At 45.6% G+C, this 17,157-nt stretch overlaps 1 protein-coding gene across 1 annotated transcript in view; it reads left to right on the forward strand.

Annotated features, from left to right (window-relative positions):
- LOC126069551 (zinc finger protein 449-like) overlaps positions 1-17,157 on the forward strand; it is a 190,314-nt gene that overhangs the window by 169,322 nt on the left and 3,835 nt on the right. Inside the window, exons 2-3 of the mRNA XM_049873032.1 lie at positions 12,778-13,184; positions 15,113-15,317. Of these exons, the coding sequence (XP_049728989.1) occupies positions 12,831-13,184; positions 15,113-15,317 (559 nt within the window). The 5' untranslated portion in view covers positions 12,778-12,830. The remainder of the gene's footprint in view (positions 1-12,777; positions 13,185-15,112; positions 15,318-17,157) is intronic.

The following is a 17,157-nucleotide window of genomic DNA, read 5'->3' on the forward strand; positions in this document are numbered from 1 at the left end:
CACGGACAGACAAACATACAGACACACAGAGACAAACAGACACAGAGACACACACAGACAGACACGCAGACAGACACAGACACAGAGAGACACACAGAGACAGACACACAGACTCAGAGACAGACACACAGATACACAAAGACAGACACACGCACAGGTAGACAGACACACGCACAGGCAGGCAGACAGACTCACAGGTAGGCAGGCAGACGCACAGATGGACAGATGCACAGACAAACAGACACACGCACAGAGACACACGCACACACACACACAAACACATGCACACACAGACACACACATGAAGAGAATCTTTCTTCAGCAACATTTTTCAACTATTATTTTTCTAGAAGAAAATATGTATCGGTAATATTTCTCTCACGAGTGTTGGCTTTTTATGTAAATTCAATTTTTTAAATTTCCAAAATCAACAGTTAAATTGATAAATTCTTCCTGAAATGATACTAGCCTGAGAATGAACTTAAACAAGAAAACGCAGACCATAAGTTCTTCTGTTACTTGATAAGATATATACTTGTCATATTTAAAACAATAAATGATTTATTAATATCTTACGAAACATTGCATTGTGGGGGAATAGGAGTTCTTTTTCCCCCCTAGGCAAACTCTCTATTTTTTTTTTAATTTTTATTGTGCTTTAAGTGAAAGTTTACAAATCAAGTCAGTCTCTCACACAAAAACTTATATACACCTTGCTACATACGCCCAATTGTTCTCCCCCTAATGAGACAGCCCGCTCCCTCCCTCCACTCTCTCTTTTCCTGTCCATTTCACCAGCTTCTAACGCCCTCTACCCTCTCATCTCCCTTCCAGGCAAGAGATGCCAACATAGTCTCAAGTGTCCACCTGATCCAAGAAGCTCAATCCTCACCAGCATCCCTCTCCATCCCATTGTCCAGTCCAATCCCTGTCTGAAGAGTTGGCTTTGAGAATGGTTCCTGTCCTGGGCCAGCAGAAGCTCTGGGGGCCATGACCACCGGGGTCCTTCTAGTCTCAGTCAAACCATTAAGCCTGGTCTATTTACGAACATTTGGGGTCTGTATCCCACTGCTTTCCTGCTCCCTCAGGGGTTCTCTGTCCTGTTCTCTGTCAGGGCAGTCATCAGCTGTAACCGGGCACCATCTAGTTCTTCTGGTCTCAGGCTGATGTAGTCTCTGGTTTACGTGGCCCTTTCTGTCTCTTGGGCTCGTAATTACCTTGTGTCCTTGGTGTTCTTCATTCTCCTTTGATCTAGGTGGGTTGAGACCAATTGATGCATCTTAGATGGCCGCTTGCTAGCGTTTAAGACCGCAGATGCCAGGGAGTGGGGCTATTCTTGATCCCTTGTGGTAAAACAGTCCAGCAATATTGAGTCTTAGTTCCTGAGGTGGGATCCTCCCACTCAAAAGCAAATATCTCTTGGGACTTTCTTACAGAGGGACACAAGAAAAAGCATCTTTCAAGTCTAGAACCGTAAACCATGCACACTCCGCTGGAAAGAGTGTCAGCAGAGTGTATGGATTGGGTACCACTGGGTGAATATCCTCTGCTATCTGAGTCATGGCCCGTAGGTCTTGTACAAATTGATACTCTTCAGTGCCTGGCTTTATTATGGGTAGAATAGGGGTGTTGTAAACAGACTTGCAGGAACGGATAAGTCCATGTGCCAAGAAGGTTTTGATTAAATGTTGTAGGCCTTGTTTAGCCTCCTGCTTCAAGGGGTACTGCTTGAAATGTGGAACGGTGTGGTTTGGTTTAAGCCTTACCTGGACTGGGGTTGCTGTCTTTGCCTTACCAGGGATTCTGGTGGTCCAGACCTGGGGTTTAACTTGATCCTGAAAGTGCTGGGGTAGGAGTAGAGATTCCGTAGGGGTGGCCACCTGCAAAAGGGCTGCTTGAAGAGCACAGGCTTTATCCGGTTCTACTCCTACTTGAAGTTGACCTGCTGAAAAGGTGACTTGAGCATTTAACTTGGTTAACAACTCCCTTCCCAAAAGGCAGATAGGACATTCAGGCACATACAAGAAACTATGAGTCAGCTCTGTACCTCCAACTTGACAGTCCATCTGTTGAAGGAATGGTTTATTGATAGCTTTTCCTGACACTGCAGTAATGGTCATGTTTCTTTTAGAAAGAAGGCCCTTCAGGGTATTTAAAACCAAGTAGGTTGTGCCCGTTTTCACTAAGAATTCAGCAAGACGTCCTCCCACTGTTATTGCAAGCTGGGGCTCCTTGTGGGAGATTAAGATTGGCTGGGTGGGTGGGAGGGAGCCCCTGGGCTCCGTCAGTCCGAGCTATCGGCTGAGTTTTGGTAGCTGGGTTATGGGTTTCTTCTTAGGCTCTTGCGTGGACTGGGTTGGCTGCGAGGGGCACTCCTGTTTCCAGTGGACTTCTTGTTTGCAGTAGGCACACCGCCTGGGGTCTAGCTTTAGGGGCCCTTGGGTTGGCCACAGGCCCTTTTGGGGCCCGTAAGAATTTACCTACGAGGTCTACTTGTGTGGTGAGTTACCTCCAAGAGCTGCTGCCAGAAGCGTGGCCTGTTTCATTTTTTTATTTTCCTTTTTTTCTCATACCTGGTCCTGATTATTGAAGACCTTAGAGGCAATCTCAACAAGTTGTGAAGTATCCATTCCTAGACCTCTTTCTAACATTTCAAGTTTCCACCTGATGTCGGGGGTCCTTTGGCTGATGAAAGTCATATAGATTAACCTAACATTCTCTGGGTCTTCAGGGTTTATATCAGTAAACTGCCAGTATGCTTCATACACCCATTCTAAGAAACTAGAGGGATTTTCCTTGGGGCCTGGTTGTACATCCTGAAATTTTCTAAGGCTCTTCTCTTTTGGGGTCCTTTGCTGCCAACCGACTATCAAACAGTTTTTACAGTGTTCTAGCTGTCCTGCCCCCAGCTGATAACTTGGGTCCCAGTGTGGATCTATGGCAGGCACAGCTTGGGCTGCCGGGAGTCTAATACTGTCCTGAGGGTTGAAGTTACGCAACCTGTCATCCTCTTGGCATGCCTTTTCTAAGACCATCCTCCGTTCCTCTGGAGTTAGAAGAATATTTAGGAGTGATTGACAGTCGGCCTGATTAGGGTGATGTGCAGCAAAGACGGACACAAACAAAGCTTCTGTGCATTTCGGGTCATCTCTATACGGTGGGAGATTATTTTTCCAATTATACAGGTCAGAGGTGGAGAATGGTGTATGGACCCAGATAAACCCTCTAGGCTGGCCGTTGTGATCCAGTCCAGCAGGCATTTGTCTCAGTGGAAATTTCCCTGAGGAGACTCAGGTGGACCCCTGGCCAAATTGCACCCCACAAAAAAAAATTTTTATGGGTGTGTTCTGGGGAGACTATTCCCTGGGCAGGACCGGGAGTTTCTGACTCATGGGGGGCCAGCCAAGCTCCCACCAAAGGGGTAGCTGTCACTGCAGTAGGCACGAGGGCCACGGTAGCTGGTGCCGGGCCAGGAACCGGGCCTATACCTTCAGGTGGTTAAGGAGGAAGGGGCACAAGTGGAGATAAGAGACTGAAGGGGTACAGATTGCTCTCTGAGCCTGGAAGGATTGGGGGCTTCCTATCTCCCATCCCTTTTTTCTCTGCTGCCTGTACCATTAGCTTGCACTGTTTTTGTAGGTTCTTATTCTGCCAGAGAGACATAAAGGTTTGCACATAGGGGGTTTCATCCCAGTTTCCCTCACTTTTGCAAAACAGATCTAACTGTAAAATGGTAGAATAGTTAAGTGACCCATACTCAGGCCACATTTCACCAGACTCCAACTGGTACTGGGGCTCTCTTTCTTCATAGGCTCATAACTAAAGGGGAACATTTGGGGCCCATATTTAACTCACACACTGACATGCTCACTCAGAAACAGAGGTTTTTATTTAGCCCAAGAAACATCCTTCTCTTTTCTCATAGTTAAGACTCACACACAAACAACCTGAACTTAACTGAACCACCATAAACGAGGTTGCCCGTTCTCTGCCATTGGCTAGGGGGAGTGGTGGGGCAAGATAACGAGGATGATCGTAGTAGGGCTTCAATGACCCCCCTCCATGGGGATGTCTTAGTCCTATCTCAATCCTCCAGATACCTCCCCACCTCAGAGCCAGAACCGTGGTCAACCAGAAACTAGGGTGCCCATTCTCTGCCGTGTGGCTAGGTGGAGTGGCGGAGTAATGAGGATGGTCTTAGTAGGGTTTCAATCCTTCCTAATGGGGCAGTTCTACTCTGTCCTATAGGGTCACTATGAGTAGGAATCGACTCAATGGCAACGGGTTAATACAAACTTTTACAACTCAACAACAAAAAGACAAACAACCCAATTATGAAAATAGGCAAAGGACTTTGAATAGACATTTCTTCAAAGAAAATATACAAATGGCCAGCAAGCACATGAAAAGATGCTTAATGACATCATCCACTAGGGAAATGCAAATCAACGCCATGATGAGATACCACGTCACACCCACTGGGATGGCTATAATAATCATAATAAAAGGAAAATAACAATTGTTGACAAAGATGTGGAGAAATGGGAATCTTCACATATTACTGCTGGGAAAGTAAAATGATGCAGCCACTGTGGAAAATCGTTGAGCAGTTCCTCAATAAGTTAAACATAAACCAAACCAGTTGCCATCGAGTCAGTCCCAACTCATGGAGACCCTTTGCGTGCAGAGTAGAACTGCGCTCCAAAAAGTTCCCAAGACTGTGACTTTTTGGGGGCAGATTAAAAAAAAAAAACACTGTGACTTTTTGGGGGCAGATTACCAGGCCTTTTTTCTGAGGCACCTCTGGGTGGGCTCAAACCCCCAAACTTTCAGGTATTTGTTGTTAGGGATTGAATCCTGTCCCCCAAAAACGTGTGTCAACTTGGCTAGAGCATGATTCCCCGTACTGTGTGATTGTCCATCATTTTTTTTATTAACTTTTATTGAGCTTCAAGTGAACGTTTACAAATCAAGTCAGTCTGTCCCATATAAGTTTACATACATCTTTCTCCGTACTCCCACTTGCTCTCCCCCTAATGAGTCAGCCCTTCCAGTCTCTCGTGACAATTATGCCAGCTTCCAACTCTCTCTATCCTCCCATCTCCCCTCCAGACAGGAGATGCCAACACAGTCTCAAGTGTCCACCTGATATAATTAGCTCACTCTTCTTCAGCATCTCTCTCCTACCCACTGTCTGGTCCCTTTCATGTCTGATGAGTTGTCTTCGGGGGTGGTTCCTGTCCTGTGCCAACAGAAGGTTTGGGGACCATGCCCGCCGGGATTCCTCTAGTCACAGTCAGACCATTAAGTATGGTCTTTTTATGAGAATTTGGGGTCTGCATCCCACTGATCTCCTGTTCCCTCAGGGGTTCTCTATTGTTCTCCCTGTCAGGGCAGTCATTGGTTGTGGCCGGGCACCAACTAGTTCTTCTGGTCTCAGGATGATGTAGGTCTCTGGTTCATGTGGCCCTTTCTGTCTCTTGGGCTCTTAGTTGTCGTGTGACCTTGGTGTTCTTCATTCTCCTTTGATCCAGGTGGGTTGAGACCAATTGATGCATCTTAGATGGCTGCTTGCTAGCGTTTAAGACACCAGACACCACTCTTCAAAGTGGGATGCAGGATGTTTTCTTAATAGATTTTATTATGCCAATTGACTTAGATGTCCCCTGAAACCATGGTCTCCAGACCCCTGCCCCTACTACGCTGGCCTTCGAAGTATTCAGTTTATTCAGGAAACTTCTTTGCTTTTCGTTTAGTCCAATCGTGCTGACCTCCCCCGTATTGTGTGCTGTCTTTCCCTTCACCTCAAGTAGTTCTTATCTACTATCTAATTAGTGAATGCTCCTCTCCCACCCTTCCTCCCTCCCCCGTCTCGTAACCAGGAAAGAATGTTTTCTTCTCAGTTTAAACTATTTCTCAAGTTCTTATAATAGTGGTCTTATACAATATTTGTCCTTTTGCAACTGACTAATTTCACTCAGCATAATGCCTTCCAGGTTCCTCCATGTTACTGAAATGTTTCACAGATTCCTCATTGTTCTTTATCGATGCGTACTATTCCATTGTGTGAATATACCATAATTTATTTACCCATTCATCCGTTGATGGGCACCTTGGTTGCTTCCATCTTTTTGCTGTTGTAAACAGTGCTGCAATAATCATGGGTATGCATATATCTGTTCGTGTAAAGGCTCTTATTTCTCTAGGATATATTCCAAGTTGTGGGATTGCTGGATTGTACGGGAGTTCTATTTCTACCTTTTTAAGGAAACGCCAAATCGATTTCCAAAGTGGTTGTAGCATTTTACATTGCCACCAGCATGTTTACGTCTTCCAATCTCTCCACAGCCTCTCCAACATTTATTATTTTGTGTGTTTTGGATTAATGCCAGCCTTGTTGGAGTGAGATGAAATCTCATTGTCGTTTTGATCTACATTTCTCTAATGGCTAATGATCGTGAATATTTCCTCATATATCTGTTAGCTGCCTGAATGTCTTCTTTAGTGAAGTGTCTATTCATATCTTTTGCCCATTTTTAAATTGGGTTATTTGTCTTTTTGCAGTTGAGCTTTTGCAGTATCATGTAGATTTTAGAGATCAGGTGCTGATCAGAAATGTCATAGCTAAAAACTGTTTCCCAGTCTGTAGGTAGTCTTTTTACTCTTTTGGTGAAGTCTTTGAATGAGCATAGCTGTTTGATTTTTAGGAGCTCCCAGTTATCCAGTTTTTCTTCTACATTCTTTATAATGTTTTGTATACTGTTTATGCCATGTATTAGGGCTCCTAGCATTGTCCCTATTTTTTCTTCCATGATCTTTATCCTTTTAGATTTTATATTTAGGTCTGTTTATCTGGAAATGTCTTAATTTCACCTTCATATTTAAGACACAGTTTTGCTGGATATATGATTCTTGGCAGGCAATTTTTTTCCTTCAATTTTTTACATATGTCATCCCATTGCCTTCTTGCCTGCACGGTTTCTGCCGAGCAGTCCGAGCTTATTCTTATTGGCTCTCCTTTGCAGGCGACTTTTCGTTTATCCCTCACTGCTCTTATAATTCTCTCTTTATCTTTGGTTTTGGCAAGCTTGATTATAATATGTCTCGGTGACTTTCTTTTAAGATCTACCTTATGTGTCCAGCGTTTTTTATCTGATGTGATTTTCCTATGTGTTGTAAATCCTACCTCTATGACGTTAATGAGGTGGGACTAGCAGCAGTTATGTTAACAAGGAAGGACTCGATCTATAAGATTAGGTTGTGTCTTAAGCCAATCTCCTTTGAGATATAAAAGAGAGAAGTGAGCAGAGAGAAGGGGGGGCCTCATACCACCAAGAAAGTAGTGCCAGGAGCAGAGCGTGTCCTTTGGACCCAGGGTCCCTGCACTGAGAAGCTCCTAGTCCAGGGACAGATAAATGACAAGGATCTTCCTCTAGAGCCATTAGAGAAAGAAAGCCTTCTCTTGGAGCTGATGCCCTGAATTTGGACTTCTAGCTTACTTGGCTGTGAGAGAATAAACCTCTGTTTGTTGAAGCCATCCACTTGTGGTATTTCTGTTAGAGCAGCACTAGATGACCAAAACAGTTGTCAAGTGCTTGACCAACTGCACCACCCAGGTGTTCCCAAGTTAAACACAGTTTTACCATATTACCTGGAATTCCACTCCTACGATATCCCGAAAAGAATTGAAAACAGTGTTCGAACAAAAACTTGTACACGAATGTTCATAGCAGCACCATTCACAATAGCAAAAAGGCAGAAACAACCTAAAAGTCCATCAACAGGTGAAAGGATAAACAAAGTTTGATATATCCATACAATGGAATATCATTTAGCACTAAAATAGGAATGAAGTAATGATGCATGCTATAACAACGAACGTTGGAAACATGCTAAGCCACACACATAAATGTTGTAAGCTGACCTTACTAATGCCAGTAAATTTCCATTAGTCCTTAAACAGGCCCAAATCAGATTTGGCCTGCACCACATGCACAGAAGGGCCAGCTGTGACCGCTAATTGGCCTGAACAGAGGAACAAATCAGAAGGAGAATCATCACCCGGACCCTATTTCAAAGCAAGAGGTCCGACAAGAACCACATCACCTCCTGTTTCCGGGCTACGTTCTAGAGTTTTCACTCCACAGAACACCTGCATGGCTGCCATCTTGCTGCCCAAATCACATATAAGCCCTGCTTTGCCGTAGCTTCCTGACCCCGATCAGAGGAACTTCCTCCTGGCTCCTTGCTCTGTGCATTGCAATAAAGTTACTTTCTCTTTTTCAAAGACTGGTGTCCAGATAATTGGCAAGTCTGAGCACGTGGGACGAGGACCCTCCTTTCCAGGTTTGGTAACAATTTTGGTGCCTGTAGGGTAATGCTATTCAGCTATATACATCCCCTCCCTAATGGAATCAGCTTTGCTCTTCCCCAAAGCATACTGGGGATGAATTCGGGATGGACTTGGGCTAAAGTACAAGGCCGGGAGTGGCATAACTGGGCCAGCAGCCAAGGACGAAGAATGCCTTCGTGGCAAGAAGGAAAACATCTGGGCCTGGACCTCATCTCCCTGGGAACGCTAACCACCCAAGGACGTGGGAGAAAAACAATGAGCCTTGGACCCAACTGGAATGGTATATAAGCTTGTGTCCCTTGCTAAGTGGTTGCGGAAAATACTCCAGCCGGCCGCCACTGGAGAAAGCAGCTGCTTGCCCGTGTAAGCAAGTTTTTCCTGAATAAACGTATGAATGTGGATCACCTTTCTTTGGACTGGGCACAAGTATGCATCTCTTCCAGTCGATTGCCAGCTTGTTGTCTTCCAATTTTCTTGGCATAGATGTGTGAGCACCACCAGTGCTGCATCCATTTGTTGAAACATCTCAACTGGTTTTCTGTCAATGCATGGAGGCTTGTTTTTCGCCAGTGCCTTCAGTGTAGCTTGGACTTCTTCCTTCAGTACCGTCGCTTCTTGACCATATGCTACCTCCTGAAATGGCTGAAGGGCAACCAGTTCTTTTTGGTACGGTGTCTGTGTATTTCTTCAATCTTCTTTTGATGCTTTCTGAGTTGTTCAATATTTTGCCCATAGAATCCTTCAGTATTGCACCTCGAGACTTGAATTTTTTCTTCAGTTCTTTCAGCTTGAGAAAGGCCGAGCATGTTCTTCCCTTTTGGTTTTCTATCTCCAGCTCTTTGCACATGTCATTATAATACTTTACTTTGTCTCCTTGAGCTGTCCTTTGAAATCTTCTGTTCAGCTGCTTTACTTTATGATTTCTTCCATTTGCTTTAGCTACTCTATGTTCAAGAGCAAGTTTCAGAGTCTCCTCTGACATCCATTCTGGTATTTTCTTTCTTTTCTGTCTTTTTAATGGCCTTTTGCTTTCTTCATGTATGATGTCCTTGATGTGATCTTACAACTTGTCTGGTTTTTGGTCATTAGTGTTCAACATGTCAAATTTATTCTTGAAATGGTCTTTAAATTGAGATGGGATATACTCAAGGTTGTATTCTGGCTTTCGTGGACTGGTTTTAATTTTCTTCATCTTTAGCTTGGACTTGCATATGAGCAATTGACGTTCTGTTCAGCACTGGGCCCCTGGACTTGTTCTGACTGATGATATTGAGCTTCTCCATTGTTTCTTTCCACAGATGTTCTGGGTTTGATTTCTGTGCTTTCATCTGTTGAGGTCTACGTGTACAGTCGCAATTTATGTTGTTGAGAAAAGATATTAGAAAGGAATAATTCATTATTCTTGCAAAATTCTATCATGTGATCTCCAGCCTCGTTTCTATCAACAAGGCCATATTTTCAAGTAATGATCTTCCTTTGTTTCTAACTTTCACATTCCAATCACCAGTAACTATTTCTGCAGCCTGAAATGGACCAAAGAGGCAATCAAGATGCACGGATGCATTGATAACACTACATGCAAGGTATTTATATTAAATAGATTTGTATCTGAGGACTCTCAGTTGTCATGTGGTTTGTCAGGTCTGACCCTAGGCAAATACAAGACTTACCTAGAAGGCTTCAGCGGGGAAGCTGCCCCTCCCCAATCAGACTTGGTTCACAGCCAATTCATGGCAGTCTCAGAAGGGAGTTGCAGTCAAGAACTCAGCTATGATCCTCTCCCGAACTAGCCATGCTCTTGCATTTCTGCTGCATGGTGGTCTGTCTATGGGGGGCCCTCATACAGGCCTTCCTCAGGGATCTGTGGGAAAATAACAGAAGACCCAACACTCCTTTCTAAGCAATCCCAGAAGGAGAGGAGAAAGAGAGTGGGGCTGAAAGAGAATTGGAAGAAATAATGGGTGAAACTTTCCCATATTTGGTGGCAAAGAAGTTCACCAATACGAGAAGTTGTTGAGACCCCAATCAGGAGAAATACAAAGCAATCTATGAGTCAGGGTGTCAGAATTTGGCTGAGAATTCGGAAATTTTAAGGACTTCTCCCAAGAAGGTTCCCCACTCAGGGAAGCTACAGACGCACTGAGCCCTCAGAACACTTGGAATGAAGTTTGCACCTGCTCCCTTACGCTGGGGCGGAAGGGGGAGGAGCCTCACCTGAGTCCAACCCTCGGCCCCACCCATTCCCGCCCTTTGGGCCTGGGGGCGGGGCCGGATCCGGCGCATTTCCGTTTGCAGTTTGGCGCCCAGAGGAACCCTGAGGGAGCCGCAGCCAATCCTTCCTCGTCATCCACGTGAGTCCCGGGCAGGCGAGCGCGGGCTAGAGAGCTGTGGGCGCTGAGTTAGTGAGTTCTGTGGAGGCCGGAGGGTGTAGCCGACCTTGGGGCACGGGTGGTGGTGTCCAGGCTCCCTCCAGGCCAGGTGCGGACCACGCGAAGCGGCCCCGCCTGTCCTACCCCGGGTGGTCGGGCCTTCCTGGGATTCCTCCAGGGCGGGTGGGCGCCCGGTTCTGAGGCGGCGGGAGGCCACCGAAGAGCGCGCGGGACCGCGCCAGGCAGCAGCGTCCGATCTTAAACCAGATTTCCAACTTTTCCGGGACGTGTGCCGTTCGCCGTCCATCAGGTGCCGTCTCTGCGCACACTGTTGTATTCCTCGGTCCTGTGAGGGGGTTTGGAGCAGAAACCACCGGACCCGCGTGAAGGGGACTTTCAGTTCGGAGGGGAAGGAGCCCTGGGAGAGTCCAATCCCTAGTGGACGTGGTCGCCGCAGGCTTGGGTCGGTGAGGGGAGGGCTGGCCAGCTGTGAGGCTGAGCGGGCTAACGGGTGGGTCCACAGCCCAGGTCGGCACAGTTCCGAGATGCCCTCAGGCGACAGTGAGGTGCCTGGGCTTAGGGAGATGGAAGCTTCGGAGGAACAAGCGATAACCTTACTCTGTGCCAGGCAAGCCGCTATTCGCTTCCATGCAATTGCAGCCAGACGGCAAATTTTATGAAGTACATGTTGTTATCGTGCTCATGCTACAGCCTACTGGCACTGTATGTGAGCTAAGTCACTTCCTAGGCCACGCAGCTACCGGGTAACTGAAATCTGGTTATCGCTCTATCCTTAAAGTTCAGGCTACCTTCATGGAAAGGGCAAAATGGGGGCAGTACGTCGATTTTGGATGAGTAGGTACCGAGAGTCTGGAGCACCTTCCCCACCCCCATACCCACCCCACCCCCACCCCATCCCCCCACGCCACCCCCATACCCCCACCCCCACCCTACCCCACCCCACCCCATCCCCCCACGCCACCCCCACCCCATCCCCCCACGCCACCCCCACCCCACCCCACCCCCACCCTACCCCCCACCCCCGCCTTGATTTCCACTGGAACAAAGAGGAAAGGTGCACAGAAAGTCATGTGAAATGCAGGTCTTGAGACCTGTTGAGACGTGTGTGACCTGCCTCTATGACCTCAGAGATAGCCCTAAGAATATTTTAATGAAAGCCTCTTGGAGTGTTATTGCAGGCAGTCTGTAAGGAGATGTTAGGGGAACAGTACATACCTGGAGGTGAGAAGAATGAGGGGCTGATGATTTGCTGTTCTTGCAAAGCATTGCTCCAGCTAAGGTCCCTTTGATTGAAGGCTATTAAAGGCTACTTGATGCTAGATGGGGAGCCATAGTGGCACAGTGGTTAAGCGATTAGCTGCTAACTAAAAGGTTAGCACTTTGAATCCACCAGCTGCTCCTTGGAAACCCTGTGGCGTAGTTCTACTATGTCCCATAGGGTCACTATGAGTCTGAATCCACTTGATGGCAATGGGGTTTTAATGCTAGATGGACATTCACGTTATTCAAATGTATTGTTAGTATCCCTCCTCCATTTTTTTTTGAGGCCAATCTATACTCAGAAATGCAAAAGTGTTGGAATTAAATTGGTAGCGGGGATGCAGTCATGTATACGGGGCTCTGGAAGGGCAGGTGTTCTTCACCAGAGGTCCTTGGAATTCTAGAGCAGAGCTGCCGAGTAGAACTTTCCAGTGGTGAGCACTTGAGATGTGGCTAGCGTGACTGAGGAACTGAATTTTTATTTTAAATTTTGCCTTAAATCATCACGTGGGTCTTGTGCAGTTCTAAAAGATCCGTGGATGGCCTTGGAGATTTTGTAAACCTTATGGAATTATATGAATGTTTGTAGAGTTGGATATGGAAGTCTGTTTTTCTGGGAAGTGAGTCCACACCTTTCATCAGATTCTGAAAACCACCAGAAAGATGAAGAACTTCTGCTTTAGGACTTTGGTGAAAAGTAAGACAAGGGAGTGAGTAAGTATGCCCTCTGGTAACCACTGCTGTTTCTACTTTCTTGTATTTTCCTGTCCTCAGCTATAGGTGACTCCTGGACTGTTAGATAAATTCTCAGCTGCTGGAAGGGAGCAATGGCTGTGGCCCTGGGCTGTGCAATCCAGGCCTCCTTGAATCACGGCTCCACGCTTAAAGAGTACGATACTGAGTGTGAAGTGTTCCATCAACGCTTCAGGCAGTTCCAATACCAACAGGCAGCCGGGCCTCGTGAAGCTTTCAACAGCCTCTGGGAGCTTTGCTCTCAGTGGTTGAAGCCAACGATCCATTCTAAGGAAGAAATCCTGGAGCTGCTAGTGTTGGAGCAATTCCTGACTATTCTGCCCTCAGAGATAGAGACCTGGGTAAGGCTGTACCGCCCAGAGAACAGAGAAAGAGTTCTGGCACTAGTAGAAGACTTACAGAGAGAACTTGAGATACCAGAGCAGCAGGTGAGAAAAGAAGGTGGGATCTCTGTTGTCAGAGACAAAGAAGTAGCAGAGGCAGCTGGGGCCAGCTCAGATGTCTGGTCTTTGTGTTATCCTTCAGCCCCAAGTCTGTTTCACTTTTTTCTTCTGCCAGACTCAGCATATGAGTCAGTGGTTCTGAACTCTCAGACCCAAACCCGGCCTACAACCGTTACTTGGTAATGTCCCTTTAGCTATCCTAAAGTGAAATTCAGAGCAAATGTAACCTGTATACATACATGCAATTAAAAAAACAAAACCCGTTGCTGCCGAGTCAATTCCGACTCATAGTATGACCCTATAGGACAGAGTAGGACTGCCCCATATGGTTTCTAAGGAGCACCTGGTGGATTTGAACTGCTGACATTTTGGTTAGCAGCCATAGGTCTTAACCACTACGCCACCAGGGTTTTCAATAAAAAAACGTCAAGTTAATAAATATTCCGATGCCTTGGGGCCTAATTCAACCCAGGGCCTGTTTTTGTGCAGTCATGAGCTAGGTAAAGGGTTTTTACCTTTTTAAGTGTTTATTTAAAATAGATATATTTGACAGATCGAATCTGGCCCACAAAGACTAAAATATTTCCTGCCTGGCACTTGCCAGAAAAACCTGGACAACCCCTGAGTCAAGAAGATTCGAGCCGAAATCTAAAGCAACAGTAACACAAAAGAAAACAAAAAAACTAGCTTAGTAAAACTAGTGCTTAGTATACACTGATAAAACTAGCTTAGTATACACTGATGGCGTCAGTGTGAGTCGGAATCGACTAGACAGTAACGCCCACCACCAACAGTGTGTATGTCGGTATATACTTGTTTGAGCTTGACTCCGCTGTTAGACCTAATGAAGTTGTCAGATGCTTGCATGTGTGCATAGAATCACTGTGAATGCAACAGGCAGCAATTCAGGCTGATACAGCTCAAATACTATGATCACTGTTGCTGCTGGTCATGTGATTTTCCAAATAAGTCTTGGTAAAATTCTGAGCGAAAATAGTATAGCCTTCCTTTGGTTTTCACAGTAGTGCATTCCTCGAAAATTCAAGTTATGCTAAAAGTATAAAGATATTTCTATTTATATGATGAAGAGGGTGAGGTTCTTGACAGGTCCTTTTTATCTATACGGGTGCCTGAGAGGGAGAGTCCAAAGTTGTTTGGGATGTGCGACCATTGTGCATTGTGAATATTGTATCCCTGGCCCCCTAGACTCCAATAGCAACCACCTGCCATCACATCCAAGATGTCTCAGAGGGGTGGGGGTGGCAGTGTCCTCTGTTGAGAACCCCCCTGTGAAACCTCTGTCTGGGGAGGCTCCTGGCTGAGCCCAGGCCAGGATCTTTGGGAGAAGGCACGCAGTGCTTCTAGGTGGGCGTATGGGGTGCTGCAGCATGTGGGTTGGTGGGGCTCTGCAGTAGCTGTGAGCATCAAGGCAGGTGTCCCGCCCTAACAGGGGTCTTCCAAAGTGTTCTGCTGCCCTAGGAAGGACGGAGTTTGTAGTTCCCCACCTTTCCATCTCTTCTGGGATTTGCCGATTAATTTAGATTTTAGCATCGTATGGTCTAGACTTGTGCTGCCCAGTACAGTAGCTGCTAGCCACGTGTGGCTCCTGAGCACTTGAAATGTGGCCAGTCCACACTGACGTATGTGTAAGTGTAACATGCACAACAGAGCCCAAAGGCTTAGAATGTAAGATACCTCATTAATAATTTATATTAATTACATGTTGAATTGATGACATTGTGGATATACTGGGTTAAGTAAAACATGCTATTAAGATTGACCTCTGCTGTTTCTTTCTATTGTTTTTGTATGGCCACTAGAAAATGTAAAATTACATCTGTGGCTCCCATTATACGCCCACTGGGCAGTGCTGGTCTAGACGTCAGAGTGATGGGTTCTGTCATTTGCCCCAGGTTGGTAGGCAGGAAATGCTCTTGGAAGAACTGGCACCAGTGGAAACGGCACACATACCACCAAACATCCAACTGGAGTCACCTGAGCTCCACGTCCTGGGACCTTCCCAGGAGGCCACCGTGGCAGAGGAGCAGATCCCACAGGCAGGGCCACAGTACCCGAGGGATGGTGATGATAGGGAATGCCAGCCCTTTTCCGAGCCAGGTAAGGCAAGGGGCTTATGTTGCTTCTTTTGTTTCTGTTCTGAGAGAGCAAGAGCTCTCCAGGGTTGGGCCTGGGGTTAGAAACAGTGAGCACCCAATGGAAATGGACCTGTCTGAGAAAGAGGAGGAGGAGCAAATGATCTCTGGGAATAGCAGGGAACAAAGCAGTTAGAGAAAATGGGATTAGGAACCCGTTAAGCTAAGGACCCTGCTCAGAAGATTCTGCATCAGGAATTTGATACAGGCAAACTGTGTGAAATTGGATACCCTGGCTAAGGACTCATTTCCGGCAGCAAATCTTAAACATTTGGATGTGTGATGTTGTGGATCCTAAGGGCTCTCTGTCACTCTTGGGTCCTCCTCACTTGCTTTTCTGTGATAAGAGCTTCAGCTTAATACTTGGAGCAATATACGCCGTACTCAGAACCTTGAAAGGGGCTTCACCGCTTACAAAGTTATGAAACCCCTTGCTGTTGAGTTGATTCCAACTCATAGCCACCTATAGGCTTTCCCAGGAGAAGCTGGTAGATTCGGACTGCCGACTTTTTGGTTAGTAGTGGGGCTGTGAACCACCATGAAGGACACAGCTATATCATTAAATCAAAACCTTTGAGAATCGTGTTTCTCAAAGTGCAATAAATGGACTGCCAAGATTCAAATCTCCTGGGGTGCGTGTTTCACAAGGGCACAGGGAATAATCTCACCTCTCAGGGGAGACTCCTCCCTGTGTTTGGCGAGGAGGGCTTGATCCCTCCAGACCTAACTAGAGCCTGTTGGAGACTGAGTGGAAAGCACAAGATGCGATAGTGGAATAAAAAAGAAAAAAATTTAAAATCATTGAAGAATTCTATTGATTGTGAAAGTTTGGATTGTATTCCCTGTGGGTATATATGTAATGAATATATATGAATATATGTAATGCATATGTGAATATATATGAATATATGTATATAGTCATTGCCAAAGACAGAACAGAGACAGGTATACCTTTTGCATTTCAGGAACACTTTCTGTTAACTAATAACGGACAAAATTGCATACCTATTGATGGACTGCAAACAAAAGCTAAATCCCTTTTTCAAACATGGCATGGTATAAATTAAAATATGACTGAGAACTGCATGTCTGTAAATCACTTTAACAGCCCCTTGAGAAAAGCTTTGCCAGACTTAGACTCCTGTCACTGGGAAAGGAGCTAATGGAGATAATCAAAACAAGGTTGAATAGAGGCAATTCAAGGCAGCTACTGCAATATGAGGGTCTACACTTTGTTAAAATAATGAATTTGCCTTCGATGAGAGGATAAACAAATGAAACCTTCAAAGAGAGGTCAGAAATGAAGGTCAGATATCAGATAGTATTTGTTTATGCTATTAAAATAGGATTATCACTTTCCTCCTGATCTACAGGGAATACATGTAAGGTAGAAACAAGATCTTGGAAATATTGCAGGATGAAAACTCCTATCAGGTGAAGGAAATGTTGGAGATGAAAAAAACATATTCAGGAGTTTGCAGGGCTCACTAGCAGGCAACCTATAAAATGTAGAATAGAAAACAAATTTGCATAGTGAAAACAGCAAACTGTGAGAAGGAGCTGAGCTGAATGTTATGAAACCTGTGAAGAAATGCGTTTCTGCAGTGGAATGTGATCTAAGAAAGAGGTAAGCTTAAAAAAAAACCCTCATTTGAATTCAGACCAGACCTTTCCAGATGCCAGAAGTAGATAATAATATTAACATTTCCATAGGTGTAGTGGTAGTGGGTTTTTTTTAGTGGTTAAGAGTGGGACTGCTAACCAAAAGGTCAGCAGTTTGAATCTTCCAACTGCTCTTTGGAAAT

Source organism: Elephas maximus, chromosome X (assembly GCF_024166365.1).
Source record: "Elephas maximus indicus isolate mEleMax1 chromosome X, mEleMax1 primary haplotype, whole genome shotgun sequence".
NCBI classification, from domain to species: domain Eukaryota; kingdom Metazoa; phylum Chordata; class Mammalia; order Proboscidea; family Elephantidae; genus Elephas; species Elephas maximus.